We start from the raw sequence: 11,522 nt of genomic DNA on the forward strand, positions 1-11,522 counted from the left end.
GGTGATACGTGCGCTGCAAGTCCGATTCCCTGCATCTGCATAAGGTACACAGGGAAAGTCAAAGAGAACGCTGTTTGTGGCTCAAAATAGGCGTAAGAGAGGTGGGGGCGGGGTTGCAGCATTTCTGACAGTGCGTCCGTCTTCGGCAATGAACCGTCTTTGGAATGGATCCTAGTGTGGAGTTTGTGAAAGAAAACACCTTTAAATGTTCAGACTAAAGTTATCAGACTAATTGTGGATCGCATCCTAAATGTACTCAGACACACACAGACACACACACACACAATACTGTTATCTGGGAGTCGTACGGGAGGTGGCTTGTGTGTTGTTTATTGACTGATTTCAGATTGTGGAGAGATAGGCGGACCGTGGAGGAGAGAGGGAAATGGATGATAATGGTCTGAGGACGACTGGGAGAATGGAACAAAAAGAGACAATGTGCCAGAAGAAGAGTGTCGGTTTCCTCTTTTTTTTTTTTTTTTTTTTTTTTTTTTTTATATGAGCCAAGGGGTCTGTTCATCTTACTGGATTGTGGCTGGACGTCACAGGGCACTCAGTTAACTGAAATAATGGCTGAATAAATCATTGTGACGTTTTAATATCGTATGGTAACTCAAATTCCTCTTTCAAATACTCTCTGGATTTTTCAATCATAGATCAAATGTGCCATGATGTGCAAAGAAACGACACAAAATGGAGTGTATTCCTGATAAATAAGTGTTGCATTTGGAAAATGAAAGCTACATGTAGCAATCACTGTCTTGGACATGATGTAAAACTATATGAAGATTGATTTGGGGTCAAAAGTAAAATCTATTCTAAAGTGTGTGTGTGTGTGTGTGTGTGTGTGTGTGTGTGTGTGTGTGTGTGTGTGTGTGTGTGTGTGTGTGTGTGTGTGCGCAGTATGTGAGTAAAAGTAAAATCTATTCTAAAGTGGTCATCATGTTGGGGTGTGTGTGTGTGTGTGCGCGTGTGTGTATGTATGTATGTATGTATATATATATATATATATATATATATATATATATATATATATATATATATATATATATATATATATATATATATATATATATATATATATATGCACCATTACACTCTGCACCATCACCCAGGCTCCATGCTGTTACTGTGAGAGATGGAATATGACTGGGATACATAGTCTCTGTGTGTTTGACAATCCCTGCATACCAAATCACCCCTGAAGCCTTGACACTATGCACTAACCCTCATGCCCGCTCGCAGATTTTTTTGAGTTTGCAAGAACTGCCCTTACGCCACGGCATGGTAGATGGTAAATCCACTTTACACAAATGTTTGTAAGTGCTGTTGTTCACAGCGGTAATTTGGGGAAATATACTAATCAAATTTAAACTCCCACACGGTTATTAATGAGATTTTTGTCTATTGAAAATGAAGCTACGAGTACAGTGACCGTGTACCACGTCAACAGGAAATGGGGAAACAAGTGTGTCCCAAGCCATAAGACAAACCCATAGGAGGCTGGCGGGCCCCGGCCTCCTCTCCAGATAACCTAGTTTAATCTCAGCCTTTTGCCCAAGAGTGTGGTTATTTAAAGCGGAGCATGATGTTCCGCTCAGATTTTGTGCCGAACAAGCACATTGCATCGACGTTCCTATCGCTGAAAGGAGGATGAGGGAGGGCGAGGACAGGCGCTGCTTCCACCTGAACCCGCAGTCTCACCGTGTGAAGCAGCTGCTCACGTCGCCCGTCCCTGAGACGCAGAGGCAGAATGAACTTGAGACTTTTCTGTGCGGCGGCGGCGGCGGCAGCGGCTCATTGTAAGCTCTCTCTTAACCCCTGAATGTCCGGAGCGGGGTCGCGGGCGACCTCTCAACGGGTCGAGAAGCTGAGTGGTTCAAAGCCGCGCCTTGTTTGCCGGACGAGTGACGCGGTGGGAACATTAGCGTGATTATCCTGATTAGATGGTGTGGCCGCGTGCCAGAGAAGGGCACGGTTGAGGTCGAGGGCCGGAATCGAACCACGATGTGCTGTGAAACCCCCGGTGCAGAACCACATTTGGGGCGAGAGACGGAGAGAGAACTGGACAATCTTTTGGCCTTACCGGGGTTTTTTTTGTGGGGGTGAAGATGCACCTACTGTTCTAATTGCCATACTTTGTTTCAAGCAATGTTATAAACTAGTTTCATCTTTACTTTACTTTTGTTGGTCACACAGTATCGTTTTCCTTTGAGGATGAAATTCCTCGGCTACAGCGTAAAGGTGTGGAAGTGCTTTAAAATTTGAGTCGTTCAGAGCCTAAAGCGCTCTGCACCACAAACCATCCTACTTTTTAGGATGTAGGATGGTTTGAGCCTACACCCACTGTAGGTTTAAGTTTAATGGGTGTAGGGCACAGTGCTTCATAAACAGCTCTGCATAATTTGTGACGTTGCAAGCATGCATAGGCTGCTCTTACGTCATGTTCCCCAATCAACAACTGTAATCCCTCTTATACGGAGTGAGCCCCCCCATGTGATAGAGCTGAAGGTGTGAATGAGCCGGGGTGGTTGCTGACACCGCCGGCCGGGGCACGAGTGTTCTCCCAACCAGTCAGGTGTGGGCTCCACCCCCTCTGGCCCCTGTCCGGTATAAAAACCCCATCCGAACCGGAGGAGGGGTGCCTTTTACAGAGGCACAATGTGGACACCTTTTTACAGAGAGGAGCCTTTGGTTTGATTAAAAAAAACAAAACAAAAAAAAAAACAGTCCAGCACAGCCTGGGAAAGCCTCGGGTCTTTTTTATCTTTGGGTGTGAGCCACAAGAAGACGTTATTTTGGCCTTGGATCTACAGAGGGCTTCTATCTTCCAACTATCTGGAGATAATCAGCCTTTGAATACCATATTGAAATGTGATCCTTTATTCTTATTTATATATTTTTTTGCAGTATTTATTTTGTCTAGGGTCTATCTGGGACTACCACAAATGTAACTTATTCAGATATGCAAATTGCAATTGTGTTTAATGCCATGCTTCGTTTGTCTCCCCACAGGTGCCGTAAATGAGGGCTTCCGACGGTGATTTGGAGAGTCTGACCTAGGAGCCCATCGTCCCTCCTGTCCTTCTCCCCTTCCCCCACTCTGCCTTTCCTCGCCTTTTTTCCCCCCTGCGCGGGCCGCCTCCCTGAACACCCCTGAACCCCTGGGGCCGGGCAGTTCACCATGCTGATCAAGGAGTACCGCATCCCCATGCCCATGAGTGTGGAGGAGTACCGCATCGCTCAGCTCTATATGATCCAGGTGAGACCGCCCTCCCCATCTCAAAGCGACCTGGTCAGGACCACCCTGAGAACCGCTTTGTCACAATAAGAGAGCGGAAATAAATGTAACACTGGGGGATTTTTGTGGCCACAAAAAAAAATGTTGTGACGTGACTTGTCACGCGGTGTGTGACCTGGGTGAACGGAACAAAAGGAGCCTGTATTGCCGATAGATTATCAACCCCCGGTGTCTAAAGCTGGCTTTGGCCAATTCACGCAGCATGTTACGTCGGGAAAGGGGGTGTTGGCGCCGTGCCCACACAGCCCACTCAAGGCGCACAGGGACTTTGAAGGAAAAAGGCGTTGGAGAGTGATCTTTGTCATCTCATCGCGGCTGGGCACACACTTGTTCTCATCAGTTTAGAATCAACCGGTGTTCATAGTGTGGATCAATACAGCCTCGAATGGGAAATGGCCGGTTTTCAGAACCGCAAGTTAATGCAATATCCAACTCTAACTTACTTCCCTAACATTAAGGATGACTGAAATGTCCTAAAAAAAAAAAAAAAAAAGTATGTCTTCTCCGCAAAAACAGGTTAATACTTTAAATCCAGTCCGCGGAAAAATAAAATAGTAAGGGCTTTTGGAGGCTGCGGCACCCTGGGGCAAGAGAACGGAACCGAGAACAGGGATTTCACAAAAAAAATTGCTGAGACATCAAAAAGTTTCACGTTGAAGTCAGCGTAGTTCCACGACAGAACAACGAATAAACTCTAGGTTAAAACGTCCGTGGAATATTAGCAGCAAGTATTTCATCTGCTTGGAGCTGCTCTTTCCTTTTTCCGTGCGTTACACGGTGCGGCGACCGTCCGGTGGCGAACGGAAGAGCCGATGATGACAATGGCAAGGCTTGTAAATCTGAAATATTTTTAACATTCTGGGACTTGAACCAAGTGGTTTCGATGATGTATTTTAAGCGGTTTGGTGGTGCTGTTTGAGTGGAATGTCAGGTTAGTTTAGAGGCCTGTTCAGTCATGCTGAGATGCTTAACTTTCCAGAGGGTTTCCAGTCACACTCAAATTTGACCACATATCGCTCTTTTAGTGAGCTGGAGGGTGCAAACTGTCGCCCGGGCTCTCAACGTGTGCACGTTTACGTACCAAATGCATCCATTTCTGGGGAATATATGCACTAACAAACCTGATTAGGATCTATGAAGTCTTTAGTTTAACCTTTGCACACCGGTGGGAGTTTTTTTTTTTTTAACTGTTAGATGCACTGTTAGAGCATGTACAGTCGGCCTTCTTGGTTTTCGGCCACGCCCGCATTGCAGCACTTCAGTTACAAGCTTTTTACACTCGGCCGATCTCGTTGTTTCTTCCTCTCGTGAGCAGGTGTTTCAAGTTTTGATTTGCACAGTTTAGCCAGCTGCGGCAAGCGTTCCTCAGCTATGCAGAGTGAGGTATGTAGGGCGGTGCGGTAGGTTTTGAAAGGGGGGAGGAAAAAAAAAAAGGCGGTAAAACTTGAATTGTGCAGCTCTGAAGCGCAGAATTGGGATGTTTGCTCATGAAATCTAGTCCCAAGGCATCTACTTTCAAATTGATGTGCTGTTGCGAGGCTCCCGTCTTATCAGATTACTATCCCTACATTCCATTAAACCACTGCCTAACAGTCATTGCCTTGGAGCTAAATAATGGCACTCCCCTGTCTGTTAAAGAAAACAAAGTTTGCCTGAACAGAATTCCTTACTAAAATATTTACTTCTATTAATTTGTTCTCTTGTTCAATTGATGCCGATTATATTTACATGTTTTGGAGATTAGTACAATGGTCCATAATGTTTTGCCCACCGCAGGCTCTGGAAGAATGCCAGAGTGTTTTGTTTTTCAACCTTTTTTCGGTCATTTTTGTTCGGCCGCGTATCATCCCCCTTTCGGTGCACTAAACTGTAGGGTAATCCAGTTGAGCTGCACCTCTGTAGATTGTTGAGAACGTAACTCAGTGGATGTGCCGCCAGGCTAGAGGCCATTTTTAATCATCGGGCACAAACCGCACAATTCCAGTGCCAGCCGTTGGTGCAGTTAAAAAAAAAAAAAAAAATTATACACATACGAACATGCAGCATATCATTCCTATTGCACTTAAATTAAATTGGACTTGTATTGCACCGAGGGTGAATGACATCTGATGTGGTGCATGTGGCGAGCCTCAGAGGTACAATATCGCAAAGACATGTCAGCCTTCAGTCATGTCGGACAGCTCTTCCTGTCAAAGGTTTTGCTTATGAGGGTGCTCTCGGAAATCGGGGGGTTTATTTAACGCCGCCTGAAGCATGAGGAGAAGCGCACAGTAAAATGAATTCTTCCATTAGTGACCCATAGTTACCTTCTTCCCCTGACCTCACCCTCTCCCTACAGCCTCGTTGCTGTGAAGCTTCCATCTCCATGGCGACCGTGACATCAGCAGCATGCCGGTGGTCAGGTTCCGTTTGAAAGAGGGAGTGAATGAGAAGCGGAAACAGGATTAAAAATAAATAAATAAATAAATAAAGGTGTGATCGTAAGGGAGGGAGACGGGAGGGGAAGAAATTAGAAAGGGGGTGTGGGGTGGAAGGAAAAAGACAACAGTTATTCAGGAGAGAAAGCAAACGAGGAATTTGCTGGTGTGGATACCATCTCTTTATTGCTTTATGTTGCCAGGGCAACTGCAGGATACAGGCCTGTCTGTCTGCGATCCATCCCCCAGTGTAAGCCTGATGGATGAAGTCAGGGCCTCAGGACATCCTGGCCATATCTGCACTTAAGTACGCCTCACCCCGGCCCTGTCGGAAGCCATTCCATTCTCACGTACTTTCCTTTGACCTTGAAGCGTCGCCCCCTTTAATTGATAGTTAATTGTAAATTCATTATTAGTCTGGGATTTGCGGCGACGTGCAGCACTAACGCAGGATGTGAAGGAAATTAAAGACGGGAGGTTATCTTGTTCTCCCATACATACACACTCTCACACACATCCGTCATCTGCTGACTAAGCTCTCCGCGGGGTGGAGTGGAAATCAGCATCCAAACGGAGAGGGGTCTCGCTAAGCCGACGGTGAAAAGAGAGAGAGAGAGAGGAGAACCAGGATGCCAGAGAGACGTATTGCAGCCCTTTATTGAAATAGCATTGACGTATTTTTCTGCTTCTGAGCGGGAGGGGAGCGTTGGTCCTCCATATCAAGAACCCCTTCTGATCCCAGAACTGCCCTAATTTGCCAGAATCCATACGCCGGCAGACTTAACAATTCCTGTTATTGATGTTGTTGACCAGCTTGAGGGTTGCGGAAAAGCTGCGTGCTGGCCTTTCTGACCTTTCCCGCGTTCTGTCAATGGCGTTCATGATGTCATGTGATGTCAGGGGCTCACATGTGTTGTCTACTTCGGGAGCGTCGGTGACAACTCGGCAAAAGGCGGCTGTAGCCAAAAAAAAACGAAACAATTTCAAGCAACAATGGTACAACATGTTATCCATGTTAAAACTGTTGTAGATTTCGAGGTGTCATTGCACTAATAAGCATTCATTCCATAACCATCCCAATACATAAATTGCCGTGAATGTTCTATGTTATATAGGATCGACCTCAGAACTGATTTAGCTGTTTACACAATTTTACATTCCCCCTTTTTTAAGAACTGGGGCCATGTTTCATCTTGGTCCATTTATCCCTCACCCTGATTTTTGAAGTAAATAACTGAGGTCGTGGCCAGTATTGTGTAACCTTCATTTTTGGCTTCTACGAAAGCAAACCAATTAAGTATCGTGCTTTTATTATTTGACCGTCACCTGCTGCTTTGGGTGTGCACTCCTCATCCTTTTTTTTTTTTTTTTTTTTTTTTCTCCCCCTCTTCACATTTTTGCAGCCGCCTCGTTCATTTTATCTCTCATGCGTACGGCAGGATGGTACGTCTCCACATCCATAACCGCATGTTTAGCCGTGGCTGCGCGTTAAGCATGTTTGTCTGCCGGCCGGCGTCTGCACTGTATCTCTGCCGCTGTCTCTGGGCTGTTGAGAGCAGGGCGGGTGGCTAATGAACGACCTGTCAAAAGTAATGAGGTCCAGAGGGCTTGAGGGCTAAATGCCTCATGGTCCCTTCTCCCCACGCCGCTGATTCACTGCCTGGCCCGCAGCGCCTCGCTCCCCTGGACGGAGCGGAGAGCTCCCCCCCCCCCCCCCCCGCGCTGCTCAAACGCTACCATGCATGCCGCAGTATACCGGCTGCGTAGTTAGAATAAACTTTTTTTTTTTATATTGAGTGATTTGCACAATTTGCTTATATCGATCATTGAATTTTCTCCTCATGTATTCTGTCAGAATCGTGATGTTCATGGAAACGGAAGGCGTTGCCCTTTGCTCCTCCTGTTTTTTGATTATGTCCTGGGCCAGAGTCCAAGGCGTGTCCTCTTTTAAGTTTCAAGTTTTACTGGTTTCATAATGATAACGTGTCCGCCGCTTGTCGTTCCGCAAATTCTGGCTGTAAACTGCCGACTTAACCAACCGTCTGCCCAGCGGGTGCCATCTGAGCTTAGCTGCCACCCATTCTGTCTACCAATGTCTCCCTGAAATGCAAATATGGAGAGGTGTGGGTTTCTGAGCTGGTTCGGGGGCTTCCTGCTTTACAGATTGAATTTAACCCCGTGGGAACCGTTGCCTTGGCCGTGAATTTCTTGAAGTACAAATCTATTGTTTGTCATCCACTATTTCAGTATTTTATTTATTATTTTGTCTTTCTTAAGCAATGTGCTTTTGGTTCTATAAACAACTGGAAGAACTTAAGTTTTGTGACAAAGTGGAGGCCGCTGTGTCCCGTTGTGGACGGCTCCCAAAAACACGAAACCTCTTCCACTTTCCACACACACACACACACACACTCTGACACAAACGCACATCCCCTCTGAACGACTGCTTCCATTATTTTTGGCCTTTTTTTATCGTTCCAGAAAAAGAGCAGAGAGGAGAGCTGCGGCGAGGGCAGTGGGGTGGAGATCCTGGAGAACAAGCCCTACACCGACGGGCCGGGTGGGACGGGCCAGTACACCCACAAGGTCTACCACATCGGCATGCACATTCCCAGCTGGTTCCGCTCTATCCTGCCCAAAGCGGCGCTGAGGGTGGAGGAAGAATCCTGGAACGCCTACCCCTACACCCGCACCAGGTGAGGGCACCCCCCCACAAGGATGGAGACATTGTGTTGGAACCAGTAGGAGTATACGAAATCAATATGCTGGGGAAAAGGGTTATTCTTTGTTTACCATTGTTGTATCAAATCTCAAAACAACAATATGGATATTGAATTTGTGGATGATCAGATTTTGCTCCTCCACCATGTCTGCTATTGTTATACTGCACTGTAACAGTGATATTGTATTACAACATTGTCTCTGTTGGTCCAGTGTATTTTAAAGAATGAATGAAATGACCTGTTATCTACTATCAACAAAGCAGTGTATGGCCTCATCACAGTATATCGTGATATATTGATTTGTGGCTCCTGTATTGTGATACAAATACGTCTTGAGGCAGCACCTAGTAACCGTGCGTCTTGCGTACCCCGCTCTGGATGAGAGACCACATCGTTTTGAGGTGTTTATTAAACCTCCAGGTGTCTCGCGTGGTCCCACCGCCGAAGCAAACCAAAGCATAAAGCCCCGCGAGCTGTTGCCAGGGCGTCGCGGCCGCAGACGCTTCCCTGCCCGGCAGCCTTCGCGGGCCGTTTGATGATGATGACCCCTAATTCTCAGGATGGTGGCCTGCTCGTGTGTCTGGGGTCTGGACAAACGCAGAGCCGCCGAGGTGCTGAAAGGAGGCTCGCCCCTGACTTTACTGTCGAGTTATTGATAAAGTGGAAGTGCCTGCTGACACATTTATCTCGGCAGCGACGGCTCCGCTGCGGCCGCCTCAGATGCAGCAGATGGGCACGGCTCACACATCTCCTACCCTCCGCGGGCGAGAGGGAGAAAGGGAGGGGGTGTTGTCACTTTTGTAAAAATAGATTTCATTCTTTCGCCATTCGGCACGGAATCGACCATTCTGAAATGAAGGCATATGTCTCTGTGTAACACCAGCTCGCTCTGCGAATGCTTAATATTTTTCGAAAGTGAGCCCCCGCTGCGTCGGTGTTCGGCCGTGACACTGATCCGCGCTTTCTATCCCTTCTCCCACAGATACACCTGTCCCTTTGTGGAGAAGTTCTCTATTGATATTGAGACGTACTACAAGCCCGACACAGGCAACCAGGCAGATGTGTACAACATGTCCGCAGTGGAGAAAAGGCAGAGGACTGTCGGTAAGACAATTTGTTTCCAACCATCATTTTTGGAGGGCAGAAGGATATTTGTCATATTGCTCGACCAGCAGGTTATTAGTTATAACCTAATGTCTATATATAAATATGTTGCTTTATCTCTAGGGATCATTGAACAGCTTTCAGATATAATCTTGTTTAGTTTATAATACAACGTCTGCACAGGGGGTTGTTTCCTCCACCTGCAAAAACCTAATTAAAACAATCTGGCGGTGGTCATGTTTACTCACATCTTCCTGGCTCAGGATCTTTCGTGGAACTCAAGTAAGAGTCGAGGCCCACTTGTGGCGCTTTCTGGCACTACATGTATTTTTCCTTTTTGTTGACTGTAATACGGACTTACTCGGCGTATTCGGAACCTTTGACGAGTCATTGGTTTAGGAATACAAAACTAGCCAATTATACAGTTTTATTTTTTTCATGGTCTTTTATCAAGAAGGTCACATTCTTTCATTTCTTTTGTTAGTGTTAAATTGCCTTACTAAGAGGTGCGAACATGATACGAATGAGACCAAAGCAAAAGCCAAAACCTCTGATAGAGCGTATCAAACCTAAGTGAAAGACCTGGTCTCCTTGTGTATTTAATATTTTGTCAATTTGAACGCTCTCCTTGCAGACCCCATCGACATAGTGACGGATCCCATCCCTCCTCATGAGTACAAGGCAGAGGAGGACCCACGGCTCTACAAGTCGACAAAGACCCAGCGCGGGCCTTTGCAAGACGACTGGATCGAGGAGTATAACAACAACGCGGGGATGACCCCCATCATGTGTGCCTACAAACTGTGCAAGGTGGAGTTCCGCTACTGGGGAATGCAGTCCAAGATTGAACGCTTCATCCACGATGTAGGTGCGTATGCAGTCACAGACACGGCCGCCCGCCTCCATATCGAGGGTGCGTTGCTTGTTACTTTCAGCAATGGCATTTTCTGCGTTTAACATTGGTAAAAAAACCTTCCCCCTCCCGGCTTTGTTCCTAGGGCTGAGGAAGGTGATGGTGCACGCCCACCGGCAGGCCTGGTGCTGGCAGGACGAGTGGTACGGCTTGACCATCGAGGACATCCGGCAGCTGGAGCTGGAGACGCAGCTGGCCCTGGCCACCAAGATGGCCCATTTCAGCCAGGCCGAGGAGGCCACCGAGGCAAACGGCAGCGCCCCGTCCCCCGACAAGGAGCAGGAGGCCAAGGAGGCCATCAGCTCCATCGAAGCGGAGGAGGTGGTGGTCAGCTCGGGAGGAGACACGCTCCAGGCACGAGGTGCGCTCACTAAGCAGTGGTCCACCTCCTCTAGGTCCTCCCGCTCATCCAAGAGAGGAGGTGAGGCGCCAAGCCATCTTCATCCGTGTCTTCATCTGTTTGTACGTGAGGCGGTGAGACTAGGGTCCAGGCGTGACCGACTGTGGTGTAGGTTTGCATTCATTTTATTTCCTATCTGAAGGCTGCGTTGTGTGTTCCTTCACCCTGAATCCATCGAGCCAGTGACAAGCAGGTTTGGCTGTCGATGGGAATTTCAAGCATGTGGCCTGTTTTGGCAACAATACTTTATTTATTCTGATTATTGACCGCTGTCATTTTCGTTGTTTCAGAATTGATTTTCTTTATTTGTTAGGTTATGTATCTTCTTAATTTCACAATCATGACAGCCTTACGATGTTCCCCAAACTTTAAACTCCATGACCCAGCACAACTAACAATGCAAGCCCCCTTGCTCAACAAATCAGTGTCAACTTCCCTTTCCTGTTGACCCTGTTGCATATGAGAGAAGGAGTTTTAAGTGGAAGGAGGTGGAACCTTTGCAGGAACCCACCATCTTTCTCAAGATAATGTCAACATCAACACCCTGAAGAGGAAGCTGTTGAAAGCCGTTGCTGCAAAATATGAGCTTTTCCCTGCAATCATACTTTGTCCAAGAGGCATTACCTTTTCTGTTGATGTTCAAGAACGTACCACCATCGCAATA

The 11,522-nt window shown here is 46.9% G+C and overlaps 1 protein-coding gene across 1 annotated transcript in view; it reads left to right on the plus strand.

The window, feature by feature from the left end:
* Positions 1–11,522, plus strand: part of LOC307232520 (membrane-associated phosphatidylinositol transfer protein 2-like) — a 43,448-nt gene that overhangs the window by 15,122 nt on the left and 16,804 nt on the right. The window contains exons 2-6 of the mRNA XM_080003557.1: positions 3,016–3,262; positions 8,200–8,414; positions 9,424–9,545; positions 10,180–10,413; positions 10,544–10,879. Coding sequence (XP_079859683.1) covers positions 3,185–3,262; positions 8,200–8,414; positions 9,424–9,545; positions 10,180–10,413; positions 10,544–10,879 — 985 coding nt within the window. The 5' untranslated portion in view covers positions 3,016–3,184. The remainder of the gene's footprint in view (positions 1–3,015; positions 3,263–8,199; positions 8,415–9,423; positions 9,546–10,179; positions 10,414–10,543; positions 10,880–11,522) is intronic.

Source organism: Zeus faber (genome assembly GCF_960531495.2).
Source record: "Zeus faber genome assembly, chromosome: 7".
In the NCBI taxonomy this organism is placed as follows: Eukaryota; Metazoa; Chordata; class Actinopteri; order Zeiformes; family Zeidae; genus Zeus; species Zeus faber.